Consider the following 26,292-nt stretch of genomic DNA (forward strand, 5'->3'; position numbering starts at 1 on the left):
TCAAGGCTACTTCAACACATGAATTCCTTAATCCCTCTAAGCTACACCATATTAAGTTCCGAACCAAACTATCTCAACTCCCCACCTAGACAAGGTCTACACTCCTAAAAGCCCTCCTACAAGAGGACTTCCCATGTCTATCCAACTAGAGTGAGCCATCGAATCACTAGCTTACCCAACAAGGCTTGACTCTAATACTCTAGATCAATGATCCCCATGCTCCCCTCAAAGCAATGATAGATGAGGGTCTCCAAGGCTCTACTTTAGCACGAGAATCCCTTGATCTTTGCGAGTTGGACCACATGAAGTCTTGAACCAAACTACATGGCTAAGCCATGCATGACAAAGAGAAACACCACTAGACTATTGCAAATAGAACTTTGTTGACCACTAAGACCTTGCCTGCCAAGAAAAGGTGAACCATATTCCAATAGGTCAACTTTCGCCAAATGGAGTCGAGCATAAGGAACAAACTGTTGGGTTATTGCAATATCAAGTCCCGCCTAGAACTTGAGGTACCTAGCTGTCAAAACCCTGCCCACCCATCTAAAACCCAAGTGGATGCCCCACTTAGGTCTATAAGAAAACGACTAACTTTTGCCAGTTGATTTTCACACTCATTGCCATGCAAAACACCTCTAGTACCTCTCTCTCTCTCTCTCTCTCTCTCTCTCTCTCTCTCTCTCTCTCTCTCTCTCTCTCTCTCTCTCTCTCTCTCATCATCTTTAATATAGAAAATCGTGTCATCTACATACTCTAAATCCATCAACTCTATCTCACATCGCACTGATAGCTTGAGGCCTCATAGGCCGCTTACTCTTGTGCAAAGGAAATAAGATATCACCTCCGCAAAAAGTAATAAGATGTAAGGAGCTAAGGGGCAGCCTTGTAATACTAACAAATGTAAGCACGTAAATGTTGACATCTACAAAGAAAAAATTAAAATGACTGCAAAACTAAAGAAGATTTCAGCTATTGAGTGAAAAAGATGGCTTAGATCACAATGCAACTATCACAATGTAGAGTACAATACTAAAAATGCAGATTACACAAGTTATCAAGCAATTGAAAACTGCTACCTAGTTGTCAAATGATACACTAGGCCATGCGGCTGTCAACCACAACAAAGCACAAAGTTTGCAAAATCAAACAGGGTGGATCAAACTCGAACAGCAATCAATGGAAATCAACGACACCGAATTCAAGATGATTAGGCTCCAATACCATGTCAGATGGATGTGAAGCAATGGAAGTAAAGAGATCGGGCTACTGTAAACATAGAGTATTGAACAAAAGAACAATAACTCATAAACTTATTAACAATGAACTTGAAAAACGGAATCCATATTACAAAGCACAAGAACGTGTACAAGGGCACATGCTCTAAACAAGCAGCAAAGTGCCGCTGTTAACCGTTAACCGTCAGACGAACAAGGTGGAAAATCTAGAAAAGCTAAAGCAAAAGACAAAGGCCAAGGCAAAGTGGAACGGAAGACGAAGGCGCACTAAGAAAAATCTGAAAACACAAGAAGCACAGAAAAGTCATAAATAATGGAAAAAGGCGCACAAGGAAAAGCGCAAGTCAAAACTTTTGTAAAAGAGCGCAAGCGCATCATGATTTAATTTAAGGACCGCCGGGCTCTCAACCGTGCAATTTGTAAATGTAGACGGGCGGTAGGAAGAAAGCCAGGAAGATAGGAGGACAATGGAAAAAAGAGTCTAGGGTTGCTATATAGCAGGCTGAAACAGGGTAAAGAAGGGCAAGAAATGAAATTTTGGGTTAAATGTTAGTAAGGGAAGCAAAATTAAGGTGAGTGCAGGCCTGGACAAGGTGATAAGGGGCCAAGAGTGGCAAGAAAGGCCACATTGTGCATTGCAGGGTTTCAAGAGAGTAAGGGAAAGAAAGAAAGCTTTGTTGAGTGGATCCGCTTCGATCTGGCCATCCGGGAGTTATTTGCCCAGCCCAAGTAATTCTACACCTTCCCCTACATGAGTTGGTTGGATCTGGAGCTGCTCAACCAGTGGAAAGGCCTCCAACGCTTGGCACTGCGAATTTTGTAAAGTCTGGCGAAAAAACGAGCCGCGCTCGACTTGTCCGAGTAACAGCGATTCTCAGCCGAGTCCCAAAATCGGCCCTCGGACTGCTCAGCCATTCGACCCTCGGCCCACTACCACTCGGACCACTTGACTCAGCCCACTTGACTCGGCCCACCTGACTCGGCCCTCGGCCCACACAACTACTCGGCCCTCGAACAACCATACTCGAACTGGCCGAATTTGACATTCGGACCAGTTACATTCGGCCCTTTCTACTCAGCCCTCGGACTGGCCGAATCGAGCATTCGACCCCTACAATTCGGACCTGTTGGGCCGAATTTAGATTTTTTCAAATTTTAACCTGAAGACAGTGAAACTGACCAAGAGACCATACAGAGCCGAAACCATAACATAGATCGATCACTAGGCTGAAACTTAAAGCAAGCAATTCAGAAGGAGCAGATTTTAATATCCTGATCTATGAAGTATGGACCCTACTAGGCCAACCAGCGCTCACACAGACTAGTGCAACCCTTAGCTCTTACAGGGGACACCCACAAGCACTCATAGGGAAGTGCAAAATCCTTGCGACAATTGAAACTGAAAGCTTGCCTATCCTATTTCATGTTTATCCAAATAGTGCTAATTGTGAGAAGGAAACCCTCCTAGGAAGACCCTTCAAAAGAGTGACCAAGTGTAAGGCTGACTATGTAGCACAAAGGATATACTTGACACTACCGGGAGTGAGGATAGTCACAACTTTTAGCACGGGTGACCTCATCGAACCTCGAGGGAAAGGCAAGGAAGGTGCGGACATAATAGTCAAACCTGCTAACGAGAGCAAGGACTTGTTGAAAGAGTTGATACAAGCACAGGTCGAACAACGAGAACCAGTGAGTGAGGCCATGCCTGAAACAAGAAGGTCGGGAGACAATGCCGAGGACGGCCTTTGAACTTACAAATATCGTAGAAGACCCCAAAATAAGCCCAAGCCTTATAGACGAAGGCATCGATGGAGGGTCAGCACAACACCGCGATGGATATCCAAGGCGTTGCTACGTGCTCAAGGGTATTATGCAGGTAACCGATGGATTTGGGTACCAAAACCCCCTGCTAAACCACCTCTATCAGCTAAAGGCCAGATTGCATCAAAAGCAACGAAGCATAGGAGGAAATCTAAGAGAAACTCTAGGTCTCGAGGCAAGAAACCAAACATGAGTGTTCGAAAGAAAGAGCCTCAGCCTAGCATGCTTAATAAACAGATGTCATATGTAATTATTAAGCGTGCACAAAAACCACTAGTGCTCAAGGAGCTTTTGACTTCCCAAGAGGATAATGAGCACTAGAGGCACAACGCTGCTCGTGAGAAGACTGATTGCTCAACAAAGCAAATGGCACAATCGTCTAATAGCCTCGAGCAAATCATTCAACCAGTGCCAAGTCCACCTAAGAGTCCTAGATCTCCTACACCTCTTTTCCCAAACGGACACATGAAGCACAACAGCAATCGTCAAGGGCGGCTGCTCAATCCCAATCTCTATCTCCATCTAAGCTTCCAAATGTCCAAGAGGTGGGACATGACACCATCCATAGCTCTCGACCCAAGGATATACCTGTGCAACCTAATGTGACTAGATCAACTCATGCTCGATCTACACAGGTGAATGCTCAAAGGGCAACAAAAGACACGACTACTTCCGATCGCCCTAGGGACTTGATACCGCAATCCACTAAGAGTAGCCAGCCCACTGGACTAGCCGCTACTACTTCCAATCAGGGATCACAGCAGTCACAGCCCTTGGCCGTGACAATGCCCCTTGCGGAACGTGTCCTTAGCAGTTCACCTGGGGAGGAGGTGCCACAACCAGTATCCTTGGCAACTCCAACACTTCCGAAGCACCTAAAGCCTAGGCTTGAGGAGAAACCTCTCAAAGATGCGGCCAAGGAGATGGCGCATCTAACCAATCAACCTAGCAAGGCTGTCCAGCAGGGTACAACTACGTCCCATGAGGACACACCAGAGAAGGGGAAAGCTAAGGCCCAACCAAGCACATCAACGGCTGACCTAGTTCAGAGTCCTGAGTCGTTAAGTTATGCACCTTCACTGACCAAGAAAAAAGAGGAGAAAACAGCGAAAACAACAGCAATTACAGGTGGTTGTGGACCCCAAGAACATTGAGACCAAGAGCGCTGGAGAGCTAAGGAATAAAGCATCGAGTCCATCTACCAATGAACCCATTGCTGTCTCTCCTAATAGCGGTGAAACCTCAAATACATCCGTGTGCTCTGAAAAATCAAAGCAGTCGTTACCATCAACGGTTGCTTACAACACTCAATCCACCGACAAACAACAGAACTCGCATTGACCAATCGAGAGTGGATACAACGCTGTCACAACAAGGTGACAAATTTATACCAGTCACATCCAAGGAAAACCATGACGCAATAACAAAGCCTCAAGAGAAACATGGAAACCCCAAGAGCATAAGCAATCCTAGAGTTGACCAATCTTGCTCATCTAGGCCTCAGCCCCCAACTATACTAAAGCCTAGGCAAACTCCTAGAACCTTGCATGAGATAGCAACCAAGCAAGCCTTCATTGAACATAGAAGTGTTGCAGAATGCTTAACTAAGTTAGATGCTAAGCTCAAAGTGTTTGCACGTGTCTATGTCCTGGCAGACATGGACGCATTCCCTAAAGAGCAGCTTGAAGAATACTTATCATTTCCCCTATCCTGGAAAGAGCAAGAACATCTTAACGAGCACTATGACAAACTCCTCCATGAACGCATGCAACTCACCTCCGACGAGGAAACCAACGAACTACGCTTAACTGTAACATTTAATGATGTGCTCTGCCAACAAAATCTCTTAGAAATAGAGCAACTAAAGCGACAATCAGAGGGTTGAAGTCAATTTGAAAAACGTTGGTTTAAAACCGTGTTGCAATGGCCGAACTAGAAGCCCAAATTACGACGGTCCCAGAGGAACAGTTGGCCAAATGGCAGTCTCAAAGAGACCCAATCTATGTGGCGCCGACTTCCTTTCGAGTACTGACTGCCATTCGGAGTATGGACTTAGCCGGAACTAGCCAAGAGAACTCTCTGGCTGATAAGATTCTCACTGAGGAGGAGCTACATATTGCAAATAGACTTGGACAAGCTACCATGATACTTGACGTTGCAAAATACCTGATATTATTAAGAAGGTTACCGCGGGTACTGGATGTGTATGCCACACTCCAGTACAATCCTGAGTTCTACAATTGGTTTTTATCCCCATAAAGTGACTAGGATTCATAAATATGTACATAAATAAACAATGAATTTTGTGACCCTGTATAGATAATATCAACATACACAAGCAATGATAGTCAAGCGCAGGGAGAAGAGTTGGGTTTGACAAGATGAGCTCCTCGGGTCCTCTCACCACGCATTTAGAAGTTATGTGACTATTTCCGCCTCCGGGTGGAGGGCATGCAATCCTCATTACCACCATAGGAAGCCCTGACCAACATCTCTGATGGTGTAGACGAGGTACAATCCCTTTCTATACACCTTTCTCCCTTTTCGGTCTATCCTTCCGAGGATGAGCCCTGCCCCACTTCATGACAACCAGTCTACGCAACCTAGCATAAGCCAAGATCTGCTAATGGCTGAGCCAAAATGAATATCATCATGGGGACCATCCCTCTACAACAAACACTGCATACCTCACCTCTCCCCTCCTCATCATATGCGCTTGATAACCCACTGTATAATCCCTTCCATGCGAATAGTTTTATCTTGTCTCAAGGCCTAATCCTTGGTTCGCATTTTGCAGGTCCCCCTACGGTAGCCGGCATGGAGCACCCAGTGCAGCTGGCTTGCAAGAACGCTATGCGCCGTCGAAGGAAGCATGTAGCACAAGCTCCTCCGCCGAAACGCTACGTACCTACCCTTAAAAGATATGCAAAGAAACGAGACCCCAAGCAACACCGCCCCAAACGTAGGCCAAAAAATCCCCAAGCCAAGGAAATAGAAGCTCAAGGAAGCACATGGGACATAGCAACACCGGTCGTGCAAGCTCCCACCAGACGCTCGAGCACCAGGTGCTCAAAAGAGGAGAGGACAGCTTGAGACAAGCAAGAATTTGACGCATTGTTTAAAAGCATTCTGAAAACAGTTGCGGCCAGGGACTACATCATTCAGGTCCCGGCCAACATTTTCCCCGCCCAGCCTCACAGGAGCCCCTCACCAGCACAGCCTCAATCGTCCGACCACCCAAACTCGCCCCGCCTCTTACAAATAGAGTAGCCCCATGTTGTATAAAAGGCTTATCAAATGCTACCTTGCCATGACTTTTTTTCTTTAAATGATTAAGTGCTAGCATTTTCCCCAATTGTACAAACTTTTCATATTTGCGTTTAATATAGTTCACGTCTTTAGCAAAAGAAAAAGCTAATCAAGCGCAGGTGATAAGTATCTAAGCCAACACCATGGAATTCAAATAAGTGATATCTCCTTGCGTTGCACTGGTTTATTATAGTTGCGGCTTATGCCGTGCATGTACTCTTATGAAGTGACAAGTGGATGCAAGATGACAGATCTTTGTGCGAAAGTATTCAATGCCCAAGTCACCGCAAGACCACCGACCCCACAAAGAGCCGCAACAAAGCCACGCTGCTGAAAGCAAAAATCACCCTTGCAAGTGCCCACGTCGCATGGCCCAAAGCATAATCTTAACCACTTCCTCTTTCTGGGTTACACTCCGTGCTGAGCACTCACGGCAACTGTTACCCCAATAATACCAACATCGCACGTTCCAAAGAGGATTGCAATATCTCAAGTGTATCTCCCCATCTTAACGACTGCTTCTCTAACAACGAGGCTAGGGCACAATTATCACTGTAATATCCATTTCTTGAGCCTTCGAAGCTTGACATTTCCCAACCAATTGAACGGTTGATAGCCTCAACATACAATGGTTGTACGCCGGCAAGTCCCAAAAAAAAAAAGGAAACGAAAAAGGAAAAAAGAAAAAAACGATAAGATACGAAGCACCCACGATCACAGCATAACACCTAGGAGTCCTCAAATTACGTACGTCCAATGACCTTGGTCGGCTGGCTCCGTCCCTAGTCCCCTAGCCCTTTAGCATCACCCACAATTGTTCAGGGCACATCAAGGGCAGGACATACCTAGGAAGCTTGTCTCGCCTATGGTTAGACCTGTCACCCTGACCCATTCGCACAATTCCCTCTTGCACTCTGCCTTAATACCATTGCAATCAATTGTGATAAGCACCGCACGTATGGCCATGAAAAGTACACCGTCCTCATCAAACAAGTCTCATAGCTCCCAGCTACCGAAAGTGCGGTGTCCCTGTATTCAATTATGCTACGTCGTGCAGTCACAATGCAAAGGATGTCACACCTTCACGTATACTTCTCAACATGGACAACTTTGCTTCATCCACACATTGTTACAAGAAACCAGCCTGAGGTCTTCTAACTACGAAATATCTAAGTATACACAAGCACTCACATAATATCTGCACCGAAATATATACACATTTTGGGTCCTCAACTGCAGGACAATACTCTCAGCTTGCTTAGAGTTCGACCTGTCTCCCAAACTAATTGAACTATGTCTTGTGCACGATAGAGAAGACTAGCACTACCCCTAGGGAGAGACCACCTATGAGAGGTTTTCAATTGTAGGTATTGAAGACTCCAACGAAAGCGTCGTTCGCTCTTCATTGACACCCAACTCTGAATTCTTATCCTTTATCATCCTGCAAGCCCGCCAAGAATCGTCATGTACAGAATCTCCAACAAACCAACACTTGTGCTGGCCATCAGTGCAATCCCCAACAAAGAGCAACCCTACCACCAACTCCAACAACCCTACCACCAGCCACCTAGGCCACCAACGTGCCCCCAACGACCTTCCTCCACACCACCACCAACACTCCACGGCAACCATCGATATCCCTTCCACCCACATCTTCAGTGCATACCAAAGCCTGCTACCTACGACGGTGAGTGCCATGGGACTGGCACTCGTCTAGAAGGGGGATAATGTTAACCGTTAACCGTTAGACGAACAAGATGAAAAATCTGAAAAAGCTAAAGCAGAAGACAAAGACCAAGGCAAAGTGGAACGGAAGACGAAGGCGCGCTAAGAAAAATCTGAAAACACAAGAAACACAGAAAAGTCCTAAATAAGGAAAAAATGCGCACAAGGAAAAGCACAAGTCAATACTTTTGTAAAAGAACGCAAGCGCATCATGATTTAATTTAAGGAGCGACGGGCTCTCAACCGTGCAATTTGTAAATGTAGATAGGCGATAGGAAGGAAGCTAGGAAGATAGGAGGACAATGGGAAAAAGAGCCTAGGCCACGGCCAGCCATGTAAAACAGGGGATAAGGGGATGAGCGTCCAAAAGGGATCTAAGGTTTTGTATATAAAGTTGAAAAGTGAATAAGAAGCTCATTCTTGTGTATGGCCAAAAGTGACTCTCCTCTTCTTCTTCTTCTTCTTCTTCTTCTTGCTTGCTTGAGCTTATGCTTGAGAGAGGGAGTGTGAGTGTGAGGGAGTAAGTGTGAGAGTGTGAGGGAGTCAGCCAACAACTAAGAAGGCTATAAATCCAAGTCAAGCAATTGAAATATGCCACCTAATCAAAACAATGCACTCAAATAGGTCTCTCATAAAGCCATGATATGTAGAACACAAAAAGATTTATCTCTAATCATTATGGTTTATGTCAATAACACATTGCATGTAAGCTTCCAAGAGTCCCACCACTTGTTCCACTTCATGACACATGGCTAGAGTCTAGACACTTACCTTATGCTACTCTACTTTCTCTCTTTGCACTAAGTCTCCCTTTCTATAAAATGAGCTCATTTCCTCTGATTCTGTATCAATTTTCCTTGCTTGTAAATTGTAGCTAAAAATTGCCCCAAAGTTGGTCCCATCCATCTCCATCATCATCCTCTACGTCATTATCAAATCCCTCTATTTCTCTCTTTTACTACTATTTACAAGATAGTAAACTTGTAAAACCATTACAACACCTCTTTTTGGAGCGATTCTTCCACTTCAAGATCAAGCAAAAAAGTCGTATCAATAACAATTAATCAACCATAAAGGACTAATTCTCTCTCTCTTTCTATTCTCAATTTACAAGAAATTTAGTTATTTTATTACTTAGTAAATACATGTATATGATGAGTGTATATCCTTTGTATAATTCTATGAGAGTAAAAAATACTTCTCCTCACTCTAAAGTTGATTGTAATTGAGCTCATCCCTAAGGGACTTGGATTGAGCAAAAAAACATTTCTTTAAGGGGATTGGAGATCTTCATCCAACTTATACTACAACCATTGGTGTCACAAACCACCATAAGGGCTCCCGAAATAAGGTGAGAAAAATGTGTATATTCAACTCCTTCAACGCCAGCTCCATCTATGTTATTTGTATCCAATAGAAATCCTGATTGTGGCATTTATACTATGCAATTTCAAGATGACCATAATGCTCCACGATCAACATGAAGAACATTGTCAATCCCAAGAACCTGTACACATTCGAAAAATCTTTAGGCCAAGGCCACATCATGATCAACTTGAGCTTCTTTGATCCCATAACGATGATCTCTATAACAATAATAATAAGCCAAATAAAAGACGAACACCATGTGCAACTCGCACTTATTCCATTTCAAGAAAATATTCTTCTCGTGTAAGACTCAATGAGCTCTCCACAAATAGTCAATCAAGCCACCACCCTATGATGGAGATTCACAAGGTCGTGTATAGATCAAGTATACATTCAAAATATGTTGACTTCGAATTTATAAAACACTATGACTTCATGAATACATCATATTGTGAATTAACTTGTAATGTGAACTTACTTCATTGAAATGTGCTACTTAGAACTCATTGCAAGGTGATACTAAAAGATTCCTTGGTTATCCAACTTGCTTATGAAGCTTTACAACTCAACCATGTTTTGCATGTATCATAACTAAGTGTCCACCATATTATCACTAAGAATAAGAGATCCAAGCATGCAGAAAAACACACAATTGATAGAAGATTCTGATTAAAATATGAAGACCACTCTTTGATAACAAAATGAGAAAAACTCTGTTTTGGGCAATATCTCTAGCTTGTAGAAGTTTTATAACTAACATGACAAGTCTAAATATTAGCATAAATCGGCATATGAAATATATTACCAATCACTTGAATTATCAGTTCGTGCAAGAAACGAATCAAGCTGATCTCTTCTTTCTTTCTTTTTTATCTTCTTTCCTGTTATGTCGTAACCAATGTGCTCTTCATTCTTATACCATTTCAGCGGCACATTTCCAATGGTGTTGCGGTCAAGATGCTGCTCCCCCCACCCCCAAAAAAAAGAGCACGTATGAGACTAAGCGGTTCTTCTAAACAAGGTCTTACAAATTCTCTGAAATGTACGACCATGAGGAGGTGGACAAACAGAAGAAAACTGGGGCAATCCAAATGGGTGGTTCCATGTACCTCGTCCTCCGAGGAATCGCTTTCAACTGTCGATCGCAGTGCTTCGTCATGTTCAGAGGAAAGAAAATCCCCTACCTGAGACAACACGTTTTCATCTTCATCACCGCCGTCCTCCGCCTGGCTTCGAGGGATAGAGTCATTCTGTGCGAAGTGCTTTTCCCTGTCCCTCTCTAGGGCTCCCATGTAGTCTACCATGGCCTCATTGATCTCCCTGGAGGCTTCATCGTCATCGCTTTCCTCTTCTTCTTCTTCTTCTTCAGCGCCGCTGGCGTCTTCTGAACCTGCTTCACTTTCTCCTTCTTCTTCTTCATCTAAGTCGCTGTATTCTTCTTCGTCGTTGGACTCCTCGCCGCTCACCACATGTAGGTTATCGTCGGAGGAGGATTCCGTGGCGCTATCAGGATCGCCAGAAGCTCGAGCTGCAACACTGGAAGGCCCGTTTACAGCAGTAGGAATTCCTGCTTCCTTTTCGCCACTCCTGCGCTTCTTTCCTTTAGCCACCACCATCTTTCGGCACCTTCCTTGGTAGTGTGACTCAGTAAAACCCCGACTTAGGCAGCCTGTATGTTAGGCAGAGGCAGTGTTAACAAGTTTAAATTTAAAATATTGAATTTTGTGGAAAGTAGTGTAGTTTTGCGGTGGTTATGTAAGCCGTTTAGCGCCCATTATTAAACTTAATTAAGAAGGCACCGCCCAATACAGCACATCGTGTCCTCCTTGCATGCAACTGATGCTACACTTCAACACTCGTGGTGTTCTTGCCTTCTTGACAAGGACGCTAGGAGGTGGGGGGATGGCTCAATGCAATCCTCAACACCCCGGGGCAGGTGGATCAAACTTTTCATGGAGATAAGAGGTTCTATGGGTTCCTCTTTAATAATAAAGAAGCTGCATGCAAAGTATTGGATCAAGATGTCTATTTTTGGGGGATGGACTTGGTTTACGTCATTGCTTGGAAGCCTGTGGAGCTGGGTAAAGACTCACTTCACAAAAGATGTTTAGTCTAGGTCAAAATTTTGCAGCTTCTCGTGCTATCTCTAGTGCATGCTACCAAACATTACCAAGGAGCTGGGAAACCTATGTACATCCCCCCTTTGGCTAATCCCTTTAGAAACCGAGTGTGTGTTCTTTGGAACCCAGAGGAGGAGCAACCTGAATTTTTGGACTTTAACATTCCATATGTTGGTGAGCTACAGCTTTGACTGGTATTGAGGAAATTCGCGAGTTCATGCCATGACTATGGCAAATGGGGACCTTATGTCAAAGAATGTCTGGAGCTAGTAGACAAAAAAGAAGGAAACAATCAAATGTAGAATCCAACATGGGTGGATGTGGCCAAGAACAACCCTCCTACAAACAAAAGCAAAGACCCAATGGGGCAAGGTGGAAACAATGGAAAAGGCTGGCAACAAGTCAAAGGTAAGAAAAATAAGTATTCTCCATTTCAAATCAATGTCCAAAATGCAAAGCCTACCACCTCTAACCAGCACTTTTTGGGGGTAAAGGCACATGTGCCTAGCCACCCGTGTATTACTACACTTATCGTACCCACACACCTATACACTGCAAATGACAGGCGCCCATCACTATTGCTTCATTCTTTATTCTTTCAGTGACATTTGAATAAAGGGAAGGCCAATCACACTTTTGTGATTGTTGGAGTTCTCACATCTTATGTCTCTATGTCTCTTGCTCTTGCTCCTTCCACCATAGCTCTTGCTTCCACTCTGGGCTCACTCCCTTTAGCACTATGTTGTTCTAGTCCAAGGCTGACATCCCAAAGAATTCAAGAGGCAAGGCCAACTCCTTTTCTCAACTCAATAATAAACATGCCATTAGTAAATTTGGGAATTTCTCACAAGTTTAGGACTCATGGTCAAAACTTTCTCTTTATTATAACTCTCACATCATGGCTATGAATTTGGTGTTCAATAGCTCAATAAATTCCATTTTTCATAAGGTTTCCAATTATGTATTAGATGGTAGCTTTGGGTGACTTGAAGGTATCTTTTTTTGAGCCCCAATGTTCTAACAATCAAAAATGGGACTTGAAAGTTTTCCAAATTCACCAAAATTGTGTTAATATCCCTTCGGAGGAGTTAGTGAAAGAAAATCCTCAATTGGAAGCTAAAATCTATGTAGCCTTGGGGTGTATAGAGACTAGCTGGCCAACAAGCAGAATGACTGGTTTTTAGCAAAGCTTCATTTGCACCACATTGCAACTAAGGACACAAACGCCAATAGTTTGCTTAAGGAATTGGTTCCTAAGGAGCACACAGAGCAAAGAAACAAGGCTATTGAAACCCCCCTTAATCATTCTAATGGAGACAATCAAAGACCAAATTAAACTATTCACTATCAATTGCAATGGCTTAAACAGAGGGGCCTGGAGGCACCTCTTTTGGAATTGGGTATATAAACATGACTTTGACATTGTCTTGGTGCAAGAATGCAAGTTACACAAGTGGGGGGCTCCCAATTCTCTTACAAAGACTACATGTGCTTCATGAGTGGATGCATGGGTAACTAGTCAAGGTGCCCAACAATAATTAAAAGCACTTGGAATCCAACCTTGATCTTCCAATCTATGAAGGGAGGCATATTGGCTATTACTATCAAATGGGATAGAAAGCCTCTTACGTTGATCAACATCTACAAATCAAGTGATTGAAGAATAAGAAAGATCTAGTGGGAACAAATTGCAAACCTCACAACTAGTAATTGCATGATTTGTTTTTTTTGCCGGGGGGGGGGGGGGGGGGGGGGGGGGGGGGGGGGGGGAGGGGGAGGGGATGCCTCTACAGATTCAATAGTGGCCTATAGGGAGGAAGCTTGGGATTTGGCATATTTGATAAGGCCATGCCAATTAGGCTTATGCTGCTACTAGGCAAGCATATTAATAAGCATCAATTTGGATTTATCAAGGGCAAGAGTCTAGTTGATGATGTGCTTGATGCTATAATTGCAATGGATTGGGCTAGAGCTTCTAGAGAGAGACGGTGGTCTTGCTTCAACTTGACATATAGAAAGCCTTTTATCAAGTTAGTTGGCACTACATGGAGAAGATGCTAGAAAGCATGGGTTTTGCTCACAAGATTGCTTGCCTCCCTAGGCTAGTGGCCAAACAAGCTCCAACAGGCTAGTGTCTTAGTGAATAGTTTGCTTTTGAACCCCTTCCAAGTCTCCTATGAAATTCGACAAGGTTGCCCTCTTACCCACTCTTATTTGCTATTGCCATGCACCCCTAACTTGTTCGTTGGAAAAATTGGCCAAAGACGGGGAGCTTCATGGCCACTACAAAGGCAACCAGCTTCTAGGTCAAGGGTTTGCAGGTGACCTTCTAATGCCCCTGAAGGCCCAAAAAGAAACCTTGGAGAAGGTAATGAAGATTTTGAGTTTTTGTGAGCACACCAATAGCTTTGCCATTATTATTAACAAATCAAAGTTAAATAGTGTGTCAAAAGCATATGTATTGAATATGCAATGGAGAGGAAGTATAATAGGGAGGGGTAAGCTATTTAGATACTTGGGTATGCCTTTGGGGGTGAACACTCAAGAGTAAAGTAGATCCTCTTGGGTGCTCAACAAAGCCCAAGAGAAAATAAGAAGTTGGGCATCAACAACTTGGCCATTCCACATCTGGCTTAAGATTCTTGATCACTTCATTTATCCAATGCCCACCTTGTTTTTACCATACATTAAGTGGGTAAAGCATGAGCAAAAACAATGGGATTCAATAGTCAGCAACTTTTAATGAGATAAGCAAGGTAAGTCACAATACTCCACTTTATTGTCTCGGACAAGCTCAAAGCCCCTCTTTTGGATGGGGGACTAAGTCTTCTGAATCCCTCCAAGGAGGTCCATGCTCTCATAGCCAAGCTTTTAAGAGGTTGTTGGCTAGAAGATCTACCATGGCCGTGTATGCTGGTGGACATGTTGGAGATAAGCAATCACAAAGTATGCTGGTGGACATGTTGGAGATAAGAAATCACAAAGTATGAAACAATTTGAGGCTATCAACCTCAGACTTGGTTCTCTCACATGCTCTATCCACAAGCAAGGCCCACGACTTCATTCTAGAACTTAACAAGTCACGGGATCTTGTACTCCATATGGAAACATCAACCATGTCCCCCTTGAGTTGGATAATGAAAATTTATTGGTCCTCAAGATATATTCCCCCTTGATCTCCGAATTTGGATGCAAGGCCCTATAATTGGTAAAAAAGGGGCTAGTCAAGTTTAAGCACTCGATCGGAGAGGGGGATCAATTGTCTACATTCATTGGTGAACTTAACCAAGGGAGATTGGGTCACCCAATAGTTTTGAAGTTGACTATAGCGAAAAACACCATCTTCTCTTACCTTGGGGTAGAGGGGAAGGACCTATCCAAGTTGCTCAATACTAAAAGGGCCATTAAGGTGAAGACACTCAAGAATGATGGCAAGCCATGCAATGTGTTTATGAAGCTTATGACATCTAGCTTCCAATGGACAAGATTAGATAGTGTTTTGGCAATAAGTGGACCCTAAGATTCCTGTTGAAGGATTGGATCTTCCTTTGGAGAGTGATGTCAGGTGCCACGCTCTATGGTTCCAAGTGGGAAAAAAGAGGTATATCAAGTGGCCTTTGCATCTGTGTAATGGAGGAATCCCTTCAACATGTGTTTTGGGATAGACATATATACAAAAAAATCTGAACACTAGTATCCATCCATTTTTATTAAGTTTGAGAAGAGTATAAAATTTTGTAGGTATGGGTGTTGGGACTCTTTGACCCCACCAAAGAACATAGATATCTCAACACACAATCAATCAAGCTTGTGGTCCTAGGCCTCATTCAGTTCACCAAAAATCAAGCAGCCTTCCCAGGCACATATAACTTGCCTTCCCGGGTGCAGATAGTCTCCAAGATTAGTAGTATATGGGAGCTGATTGGTAATCTTAGAATACTTAGTACCCATGATGTGGCCATAATATTGTCTTTTGTAAGGTCCTAAGTTTTTGTAACTGGAGGTATTTCATTATTAATACAATCTATTTTCACATGTAAAATCTTGAATTGTGCAAAATCCATACTTTAACGATATTATCATTATTAATTTGATTGTGGTTTTAGTAATCACCAAACCATCGATACCAATGGGGTCATGTATGATGTAATGGTTTGGATGTGGGTTGAGTTATAGGGATGCATGAGTTCAAACCATGCACACTGCATCCCCAAAAGCATAATAAAATATCTATTTACTTCTAAACTCTTTTGAACTTGCCATTGGTTTTCAAGCTTGATTTCAAATCTCTCTCCAAAATCCCACATGTCAAGGTCTTAAATGCATCCACTTTTTTAGGGCCCTCCCTCCCATTTCTTTTTCTCATACACATAGCAAAGCAAAGCTCTCTCTCTCTCTCTCTCTCTCTCTCTCTCTCTCTCTCTCTCTCTCTCTCTCTCTCTCTCTCTCTCTCTCTCTCTCTCTCTCTCTCTCTCTCTCTCTCTCTCATATGTGTGTAGGCTATGGCGGGTAGGACACTCTCTCTCACGTGAGCCATGTACCTATGGTGAGGGTAGAGCTCTCTCTCTCTCTCTCTCTCTCTCTCTCTCTCTCTCTCTCTCATAGGTGTGTAAACTATGGCAGGTAGAGTGTTCTCTCTCTCTCTAGCGAGCCATACATCTATGGTGGTGGGGCCAAAGAGTTCTCTCTCTCTTGATTGCGTGTGAGAAGCAAGCTTTTTTTGGCAACCTTCAGTTTATTCCACATAATCCACTTGGTTCTTTTTTTCTTTTGGGCATATATCAAGCACCACTACTGCTCCTCCATTGCCACCACCACCCCTACTACTACCATCAGCACCACCACTAGCACTGCCACCACCACCACCACATCTTACTCTCCCCCTCCTAGTTAGAACCACAACCAATTCTCTCTCTCTCTCTCTCTCTCTCTCTCTCGTATGTTGAGGACCAACCACAGACATCTCACTCCCCTCAATAACATTACCACCATTAGCACCACCACATCTTATTCTCCCTCTCCTCATTAGAACCACAACCAATTCTTCTCTCTCTCTCTCTCTCTCTCTCTCTCTCTCTCTCTCTCTCTCTCTCTCTCTCTCTCTCTCACATATGTTGGGAACCCGTGACATGCATCTCCCTCTCCTTCTCCTTCTGAATAGCATACACACTCTCTCTTTGTCTTTTTCACCCCCAACTCTCTCATTTGTCCTCTCTCTCTCTCTCTCTCTCTCATAATGGCATTAGTAGTTTTCTCCCCTTAACTTATTTACATCACTAGACTAAGCCTATGTGCTTATCTTTGATAATATTATCACAATGTTAGTGGTTCAGTTATGCATACGTAAGCGATATCACATTACATATACATTCACATCCCCCTCTCTCCCTTCTTCACACATATTTCATAATTACATCCAGATGATGTGTTGATACTTCAATTATGCACACACGAGCAAACCATAGACACGTCCACTTATACTTACACATTCCTCTCTCTCTTTTTCTTGCTCTCTCTTTTCCTTGTTTGATTAGGCTTACTTATGGATTGAAGTTATGCATCTGTTTATAATAGACCCTTGAGCAATTGCTTCACAATCTTCATAAAATATAGTTATGTATTGCTTCATTACCTATAGCTATTATTCATTCCAAGAAATTTTCATTTTACACTCCAAACTTCAACAATCAAATATTTTAATATAATGATATATTTCACATTGTATTGCATGAACTTGCCACAAAAAAAATACTAAATCCATAAATGTGTTTGCAAGTTAATGAACTACTATGTGCAAAGCAAATAAACATATTTATTGCAAACATTAAATATTAATCCAGCTCCATTGTTGGAGGTTAAATTTGATATTCTCGAATAAACTTCTAGAGACTGCCTTGTAAAAGCCTACTAGCCCAATCAAACAAGGAAGCATGTATTCCAAGAGGATGGTATTCATGGGATTTTCCTCAACTAAATATAGGGAAGTGTGTAATTGAAGATAATGGTATCCATGAGATTTTCTTCAAATGTAGATGGACATATGAAGGAGTTAGGTGGGTTACATTGTATCTTCTTTATGTTATCATCCACAAATAGTATCATTATAGGATGAAAGTGTAACCAATCAATATCATCAAAATATTTTAGAAATAATGGCTTCACTTTGACTCCTTTCCAAAGAATGAGTTATGAGAACAAATGCATTGATGGTATCACTTTCCTACAATCAATCATAGTCTCTTTAGAAAAATACATAAAAGTATGACATATTCTACAGAATACATGTGGAATTACTTACTAGGAATCTGGATTCTTATGTCTTTTGCACCTTTTTTTATTTGAGTATTTTTTGTATAATGCCTTCTCATTGGAGGGGAATTCACCTTTAGGTAGTTGAGGAAGATAAGAACATCTCCGGTACACCTCCTAATTCCATTGCTACTCAATTTGGTGATTCTTTTAGATGCACTACTCCTCCTTCAAGTCCACCTAATCCCTGCATTCCCCTAGCAAGGTTTGCAATACCCCCTTCTCCAATTGTCCATAAATGAACTTGCCATTCATAGTTCTATTATATATAGAGAATACATTAACAAGATACCATTGCAAATATACTTTTATAGAAGGATACCAAGTTCTACCTATAGAGAAGTCTCCATGTTGCTAACTTGCACAACTTCTGGACTCAATATCATCATATGGTTTGAAATTCTATTTATCTCCTATGTGAACTAGAAGAACAAATCTTTGTTCACTTGAATGTTATAGTAGTTTTTCCATTAAGAGAGAGAGAGAGAGAGAGAGAGAGAGAGAGAGAGAGAGAGAGAGAGAGAGAGAGAGAGAGAGATTATGCAACTTGCTTTGAATTTCTTTTCCATTGAGAAGGGGTTGCGTTTCCAACAAAAAAATAATCAAAAATCCCCTTCATTATCTCTCTAAGGGAATATGATTTTTTTTTTGCTAAACAGGGGTTGCCAACCCTTTCTCAATGAAAAAAAAAATCACAACTTACCTCCTTCATCTCTCTAAGAGAACTTATGATTTTTTCTTTTGGTTGGGAAGGGGTCACCGATAGCCCTTGTTCAAAAAATTTTCAACGAGGACTTGTGAAATTTTTCTTTGCCAAGAAGGGGTTGTTGACAACGCCCTATTTGGTGAAAAAAAAAATCACAAGTCCCCTCAAAGAAATGATGCAAGAGACTTGTGAAATTTTATCTTAAGAAGGGGTTAGTGACAACCCCCTTCTTGAGATGGAAATAAAATTCAAAGAAAGTTACATACTCTCTCTCTCTCTCTCTCATCATCATCATTAGAACTATAGTGTCAAGGAAAGAAAGAGTATATATATATATATAATGAGAGAGAAGAGATTAAAAATAATTCCTACTTAATAATATCATATCATATTATTTATGTATTCATGATAAGTTTAAGTTAGATTAATCAAGATTATAATTCGTAAGATCATGATGGAAATAGTTGAGAGAGAGAGAGAGAGAGAGAGAGAGAGAGAGAGAGAGAGAGAATGTGTGTGTGTGTGTGTGTGTGTGTGCGTGTGGACAAAGATCCAAGGCTATTACTGTAGGAGAGGGTCTAAGGTGTTATAATATCACCCCCTTCTTTGGCTTAAAAATTTTTAGCACTCTCTCCTATAATACTACAACTAGGCTCTCCGCACCTAGTTTTGTCTTGATGCTTTGCATCGGGGGGCTAGCGCTATGCGCTAGCTTAAGTTTGGTACTTTGCACCAAAATTTGAAGCACTATTGTTACTATTGGTCTCGGGGGATCACTCGTGAATATATGTATATATTGTGTGGGTTTAAAATAAAAAAATTATAAACTATATATATATATATATATATATATATATATATATATATATATATATATATAAATAAAATGATATCATTATCATATAAAGGAGTCATTTACAGATTGAATAAAAAAGGGTTGTGTTTTATTTAAGAAAAACTCATAGATAAGGGTATTGATAAATAGGCCTTGAATGCATGTGATATAGAGGATATACATATAGTGAACCCCTCGAGGTATTGGTTAACACATTTCTCTTGTCATTTCACGCTAGTGTTCTATTGGGGCAAAGCATCAATGTTGATGCGATGCTCTACACTAAAGCTTAAAGCACCAAGTCAACTATTACTATTGGTTAACACATTTCTCCTACCATTTCATGCTAGTGCTCTATCAGTGCTTCAAGCTGGTGTTGTCTTAGTGCTTTACTCTAAAGTCAGTGTTTTATCGACACTTCATGCCAGTGTTGATACGATGTTATGATCTATAAGTGCATCTTGATTGTAAAAGTGTAAAAGTATGCATTCAGCTTTGACTACATACCTTTGGTGAAAATTATTTGTAGCAATTAGAGAGAGAGAGAGAGAGAGAGAGAGAGAGAGAGAGAGAGAGAGAGAGAGAGAGAGAGAGAGAGAGAGAGAGAGAGAGAGAGAGAGAGAGAGTATCTAGCAAATTAATTGCTAGTGGTGGACAATTCAATGGGTAGGTGGACGGGACATCATATGCACATGCACTTGCATTTCACAAGGGATGGAGGCCCACGCATGATACCCAAAAAAAAAAACTTATGTTAATAGATAGAAAATATATTTTTCAAGCCAGTGCTTTGCATCAATGCTCTAACTCAAGGTCTTCTATAGTTGTCCCATTTGCATACCAATCTACTACCCAAGATTGCTTCTCCCTTTCATATACCAATGTGCTAGAGAGAGAGAGAGAGAGAGAGAGAGAGAGAGAGAGAGAGAGAGAGAGAGCATTGAAAATCATGCACATAGGGGTGTGTGTGTGTGTGTGTGTGATCTACTACATGAGCACATAGTGCAATATTAAAACTTTTAAAGCTAAGAATAGAATTCTACATGCGAAATTGTAGAAAATTGTAGAACATTACTTGAGTTAAATTTGTCCCTAGGAAACTATTATTTATTCATTAGAAGGCTATAGCAATGGGTAGTGGAATTTAGTAATAACTTCCAATTTTACAAACCCACAATGTGAGCATATAGTGCAATATTAAAACATTTAAAGTTAAGAATACTATTTCACATGCAAAACCATAGAAATTTGTTGATTGCTTGAGTTAGGTTTGTCCCCCCAAGAATTGGACATCACACACACATAGATTACCTATAGCTATATGGATTCATTTACCTAATGTATCTATCGAGTTTAAAAAACTAATAGTTATGTGAATACCAAGAAGCCCTTTTGCAAAAGCATTAGAGAAAGGTTAGCAACTATGGAAGTTTACATTTGCTTTATAGCCATGTTGCTAAGGTGTCTACTCATATATGCCAAAAATACCAAACAATCATAGAAAAGCTACTATCACAATATCCACACTATATGAACATCTAATTATTTAAATAAATACCTCCTCTTGCCTAGCATGATGGATGCACATGAAGACTTAGCAAGTTTCAATTGACCATGTGTTTCATGCTAGGTTGCTTAGCTCAATCAATTTATAATGTGTAAGTCTCAGACAACTCGGTTGCCCATGATGAGCAGTAGTCTAGTGTGTTTGCTAACCAATGCATTGGCCAACTATATGAACACGTTGCAATCCTTGCAAATAACATCTCAGTCCTCCATGCACATGTGTTTACTAACCAATGTATTGGCTAACTATATATTAAACTAAGTCAATATATATGCTAAGCCTTAGCATATATATTAACTTAGTATAATATACATTTAATGGATATATTAAGAAAATGTACACCCCCCCAACACACACTCACTCACTCACTCACTCACTATACATATGTATTATATGCATTAAATTAGTTTGACTTAGTACTTGCCATTGTCTATGGAGAGAGGGTGCACAGGTGTGGGCTGGTGCATGGGTGTTTAGCATGGTCTTTGATCGAGAGGGCACAGCCTTTGGGTGGGTGCAAAGCCATTGGTAGGCGGGTCATGGGACCCTTGCGTACATGGGTGGGTCACGGGTGTGATGATGCATGGCACGTCATGAGGGGGTGAGAGGCACTTGTGGGCTAGCACGTGGCAGCCGCTCCTAACCCCCCCCAACTAATAGTAAAGATATGTGAGCATGTATTATACAATGTACATGTATGTATTTGTATATATATAACTTTTTATTTATATTTGTATTATATATAATAATATAATATATTATTGATGTGATATATACATAATTTGTAATTATATATAATATTATATATTTGTAGAAATGTGTGTGTATGTTACATTTATACCATGTCCAATTAACAAATATATATACCAAATGTTTAAATATACACATTAATTTATTTGAATGGATATATGTTACATTCAAATATATGCAATAATTACATTTATCACATCAAATATAAATTTATTTGATGGATACCATTAACATCTATATGTGACATTCATTAATTCAAAATTTACATCAAATTTTCCAATATACGCATTGGGTATAAACTTATTTGATGGATGGGTCACGTGCTACTCACACCATCTCTACACCCTGACCCTTCACTTTATAGATGCCCCCCATTCAAAGCCATGATCAACGATGCATATGGGACATTTGCAAAGGCACCTTATGCAAAAAGGCGAAAGACAGCTAGGCGTTTATGCGACACCTAACTATTAGGAGTGATTTTCACATGGATGTGGGTGAGACCATTTAGCGGGACCATTGGTGGCAAGACCATTCGAAGGCCAATCAGAAGTGCTTGCGCATAGGCAAGCAGCCCCAACTGCACAAAGAGATAGAGAGAGAGAGAGAGAGAGAGAGAGAGAGAGAGAGAGAGAGAGAGAGAGAGAGAGAGAGAGAGAGAGAGAGAGAGAGAGAGAGAGAGAGAGAGAGAGAGAGAGAGAGAGAGAGAGAGAGAGAGACACCGATGCTCTGTCTAATATTGAGCATGAAGCATGAACATGGACGTGGACTCTGAAACATCAGATGTTGGGGAACTGGCCGATGTTGGCATGCTTGCATACATGGGTGAGAGAGAGAGAGGCAACTTATAACATGCCATCCAAGCATGAAATGGGGAGTGTGGAAGCATGCATAAGCGAGCCATGGGAGGTTTTAGGCCGCACTACAAGGCAACATGTGGTGCCCTAAAACCTCCAGCTAATATAAGTAGAAGGGGGATGCCACGTGGTTCCCACCCCAACAAGCTTGAGAGGAGCGGGAGCCTACCACGTGGCCAACCCCCTGACCTTTCATTAATATAGTAAAGATACTACTTTTGGGCATCTCCTACATTAATTTGAAAAAGGTACCTCTCTATCCAAACTACTTTTCATATTTCTTTCTCTTCTCTCTATCAATGATGTTTAAAAAGACATCTCTCTCTTGTCTCTCATCAATAATTGTTTTTATCTCCTCTCTAACTCTCTTATCCAAAAGTTATTTTTATCTCTCTCTCCTCCCTCTCTTCTCCATTGACCTAATATCCTTCCGATTGAAATTCCTTACATTCAAAGTATCTAGAATATATTTTTGATTTTAAAGATTAAACAAACCATCGCTGAATTATTTAGTCAAGGTAGATTAGAGTTTTTATGAGCAATAATCTTTAAAGCTATGTCTTTAGTTCTTTAATATACACTAGACAAATCTACACTGATTGTTCTCTCCATGTGTATGTGTGTGCACATGCAAGTACAGGTTGTGTATGTGTCTCATTAAGAACTTGTTTCTATCTCTCTCTCCTCTCTCTTATTCAAAAACTATTGTCACTAAAAATCTCTCTCTTTCTCCCTCTCTCTCATTAATATATATACATATGTATGTGTGTATATATTGAAAGTCCTAACATGCCCACACATACGATTAGCTCAAAGAAGTATAACTATATTTTATAGCATATGAATATTGATATTACAGCAACATGATGTCAATTTAGCAAATACATGCACAATAAGAGATTAAGATGATGGTCTCTCTCTCTCTCTCTCTCTCTCTCTCTCTCTCTCTCTCTCTCTCTCTCTCTCTCTCTCTCTCTCAGCATATTGATTGAGCAGCAAATTTATACTTGTTTTTACCAATCAATATCCCTTCTTGCCACCACAATAAACAATCCACAAATGTTCAAGCTTTAATAATGAGTTTTTATTTTTTAACCAAGGTTTAATGAGGTTACTAGAGCCATGCATAAATGTTTAGTGAATGTTTGGAATGGATGCAAATGTAAACATGTAAAACATACACCAATCCATGCTTATCAAAGATAACTTACATCTCATATTTGGAAGTAGAAGAAATTTCCCAACATCGCCCATAGTGTGACTAGAAAAACAAAGACTATACTAATTCTTAGAGCAAATGTATTTTATTTTGTTGAGAAAATACATACATACCTTGCTTGGTTAGCTATGATCAAAATCTATGATAATTGTTTACTATCATTGTCTCTTAGTTTGTAGAACAATAGTACACTTGCTAGATGTCAATGTAATACAAATCTAGATGTGGATTGCTTGCATAAATTATTTTGTATTAAGAGAGAGAGAGAGAGAGAGAGAGAGAGAGAGAGAGAGAGAGAGAGAGAGAGAGAGCACCGATGCTCTGTCTAATATTGAGCATGAAGCATGAACATGGACGTGGACTCTGAAACATCAGATGTTGGGGAACTGGCCGATGTTGGCATGCTTGCATACATGGGTGAGAGAGAGAGAGGCAACTTATAACATGCCATCCAAGCATGAAATGGGGAGTGTGGAAGCATGCATAAGCGAGCCATGGGAGGTTTTAGGCCGCACTACAAGGCAACATGTGGTGCCCTAAAACCTCCAGCTAATATAAGTAGAAGGGGGATGCCACGTGGTTCCCACCCCAACAAGCTTGAGAGGAGCGGGAGCCTACCACGTGGCCAACCCCCTGACCTTTCATTAATATAGTAAAGATACTACTTTTGGGCATCTCCTACATTAATTTGAAAAAGGTACCTCTCTATCCAAACTACTTTTCATATTTCTTTCTCTTCTCTCTATCAATGATGTTTAAAAAGACATCTCTCTCTTGTCTCTCATCAATAATTGTTTTTATCTCCTCTCTAACTCTCTTATCCAAAAGTTATTTTTATCTCTCTCTCCTCCCTCTCTTCTCCATTGACCTAATATCCTTCCGATTGAAATTCCTTACATTCAAAGTATCTAGAATATATTTTTGATTTTAAAGATTAAACAAACCATCGCTGAATTATTTAGTCAAGGTAGATTAGAGTTTTTATGAGCAATAATCTTTAAAGCTATGTCTTTAGTTCTTTAATATACACTAGACAAATCTACACTGATTGTTCTCTCCATGTGTATGTGTGTGCACATGCAAGTACAGGTTGTGTATGTGTCTCATTAAGAACTTGTTTCTATCTCTCTCTCCTCTCTCTTATTCAAAAACTATTGTCACTAAAAATCTCTCTCTTTCTCCCTCTCTCTCATTAATATATATACATATGTATGTGTGTATATATTGAAAGTCCTAACATGCCCACACATACGATTAGCTCAAAGAAGTATAACTATATTTTATAGCATATGAATATTGATATTACAGCAACATGATGTCAATTTAGCAAATACATGCACAATAAGAGATTAAGATGATGGTCTCTCTCTCTCTCTCTCTCTCTCTCTCTCTCTCTCTCTCTCTCTCTCTCAGCATATTGATTGAGCAGCAAATTTATACTTGTTTTTACCAATCAATATCTCTTCTTGCCACCACAATAAACAATCCACAAATGTTCAAGCTTTAATAATGAGTTTTTATTTTTTAACCAAGGTTTAATGAGGTTACTAGAGCCATGCATAAATGTTTAGTGAATGTTTGGAATGGATGCAAATGTAAACATGTAAAACATACACCAATCCATGCTTATCAAAGATAACTTACATCTCATATTTGGAAGTAGAAGAAATTTCCCAACATCGCCCATAGTGTGACTAGAAAAACAAAGACTATACTAATTCTTAGAGCAAATGTATTTTATTTTGTTGAGAAAATACATACATACCTTGCTTGGTTAGCTATGATCAAAATCTATGATAATTGTTTACTATCATTGTCTCTTAGTTTGTAGAACAATAGTACACTTGCTAGATGTCAATGTAATACAAATCTAGATGTGGATTGCTTGCATAAATTATTTTGTATTAAGAGAGAGAGAGAGAGAGAGAGAGAGAGAGAGAGAGAGAGAGAGAGAGAGAGAGAGAGCACCGATGCTCTGTCTAATATTGAGCATGAAGCATGAACATGGACGTGGACTCTGAAACATCAGATGTTGGGGAACTGGCCGATGTTGGCATGCTTGCATACATGGGTGAGAGAGAGAGAGGCAACTTATAACATGCCATCCAAGCATGAAATGGGGAGTGTGGAAGCATGCATAAGCGAGCCATGGGAGGTTTTAGGCCGCACTACAAGGCAACATGTGGTGCCCTAAAACCTCCAGCTAATATAAGTAGAAGGGGGATGCCACGTGGTTCCCACCCCAACAAGCTTGAGAGGAGCGGGAGCCTACCACGTGGCCAACCCCCTGACCTTTCATTAATATAGTAAAGATACTACTTTTGGGCATCTCCTACATTAATTTGAAAAAGGTACCTCTCTATCCAAACTACTTTTCATATTTCTTTCTCTTCTCTCTATCAATGATGTTTAAAAAGACATCTCTCTCTTGTCTCTCATCAATAATTGTTTTTATCTCCTCTCTA

The 26,292-nt window shown here is 40.9% G+C and overlaps 1 protein-coding gene across 2 annotated transcripts in view; it reads right to left on the bottom strand.

Annotated features, from left to right (window-relative positions):
* LOC148013884 (Transducin/WD40 repeat-like superfamily protein) overlaps window positions 1-11,155 on the bottom strand; it is a 43,596-nt gene extending 32,441 nt beyond the window's left edge. Inside the window, exons 1-2 of one of the 2 annotated variants that reach the window (XM_087666286.1) lie at window positions 10,574-11,155; window positions 10,270-10,424 (exon numbers count right to left, since the gene is read on the bottom strand). In XM_087666286.1, the coding sequence (XP_087522412.1) occupies window positions 10,270-10,424; window positions 10,574-11,080 (662 nt within the window). In that variant the 5' untranslated portion in view covers window positions 11,081-11,155. The remainder of the gene's footprint in view (window positions 1-10,269; window positions 10,425-10,573) is intronic. The other variant, XM_087666284.1, reaches the window with a different exon arrangement.
* Between the last annotated feature and the right edge of the window lie 15,137 nt (window positions 11,156-26,292).

This window comes from Lygodium microphyllum, chromosome 25, assembly GCF_053477565.2.
Source record: "Lygodium microphyllum isolate KBCC chromosome 25, Lygodium_microphyllum_v1.1.10, whole genome shotgun sequence".
Taxonomy (NCBI): Eukaryota; Viridiplantae; Streptophyta; class Polypodiopsida; order Schizaeales; family Lygodiaceae; genus Lygodium; species Lygodium microphyllum.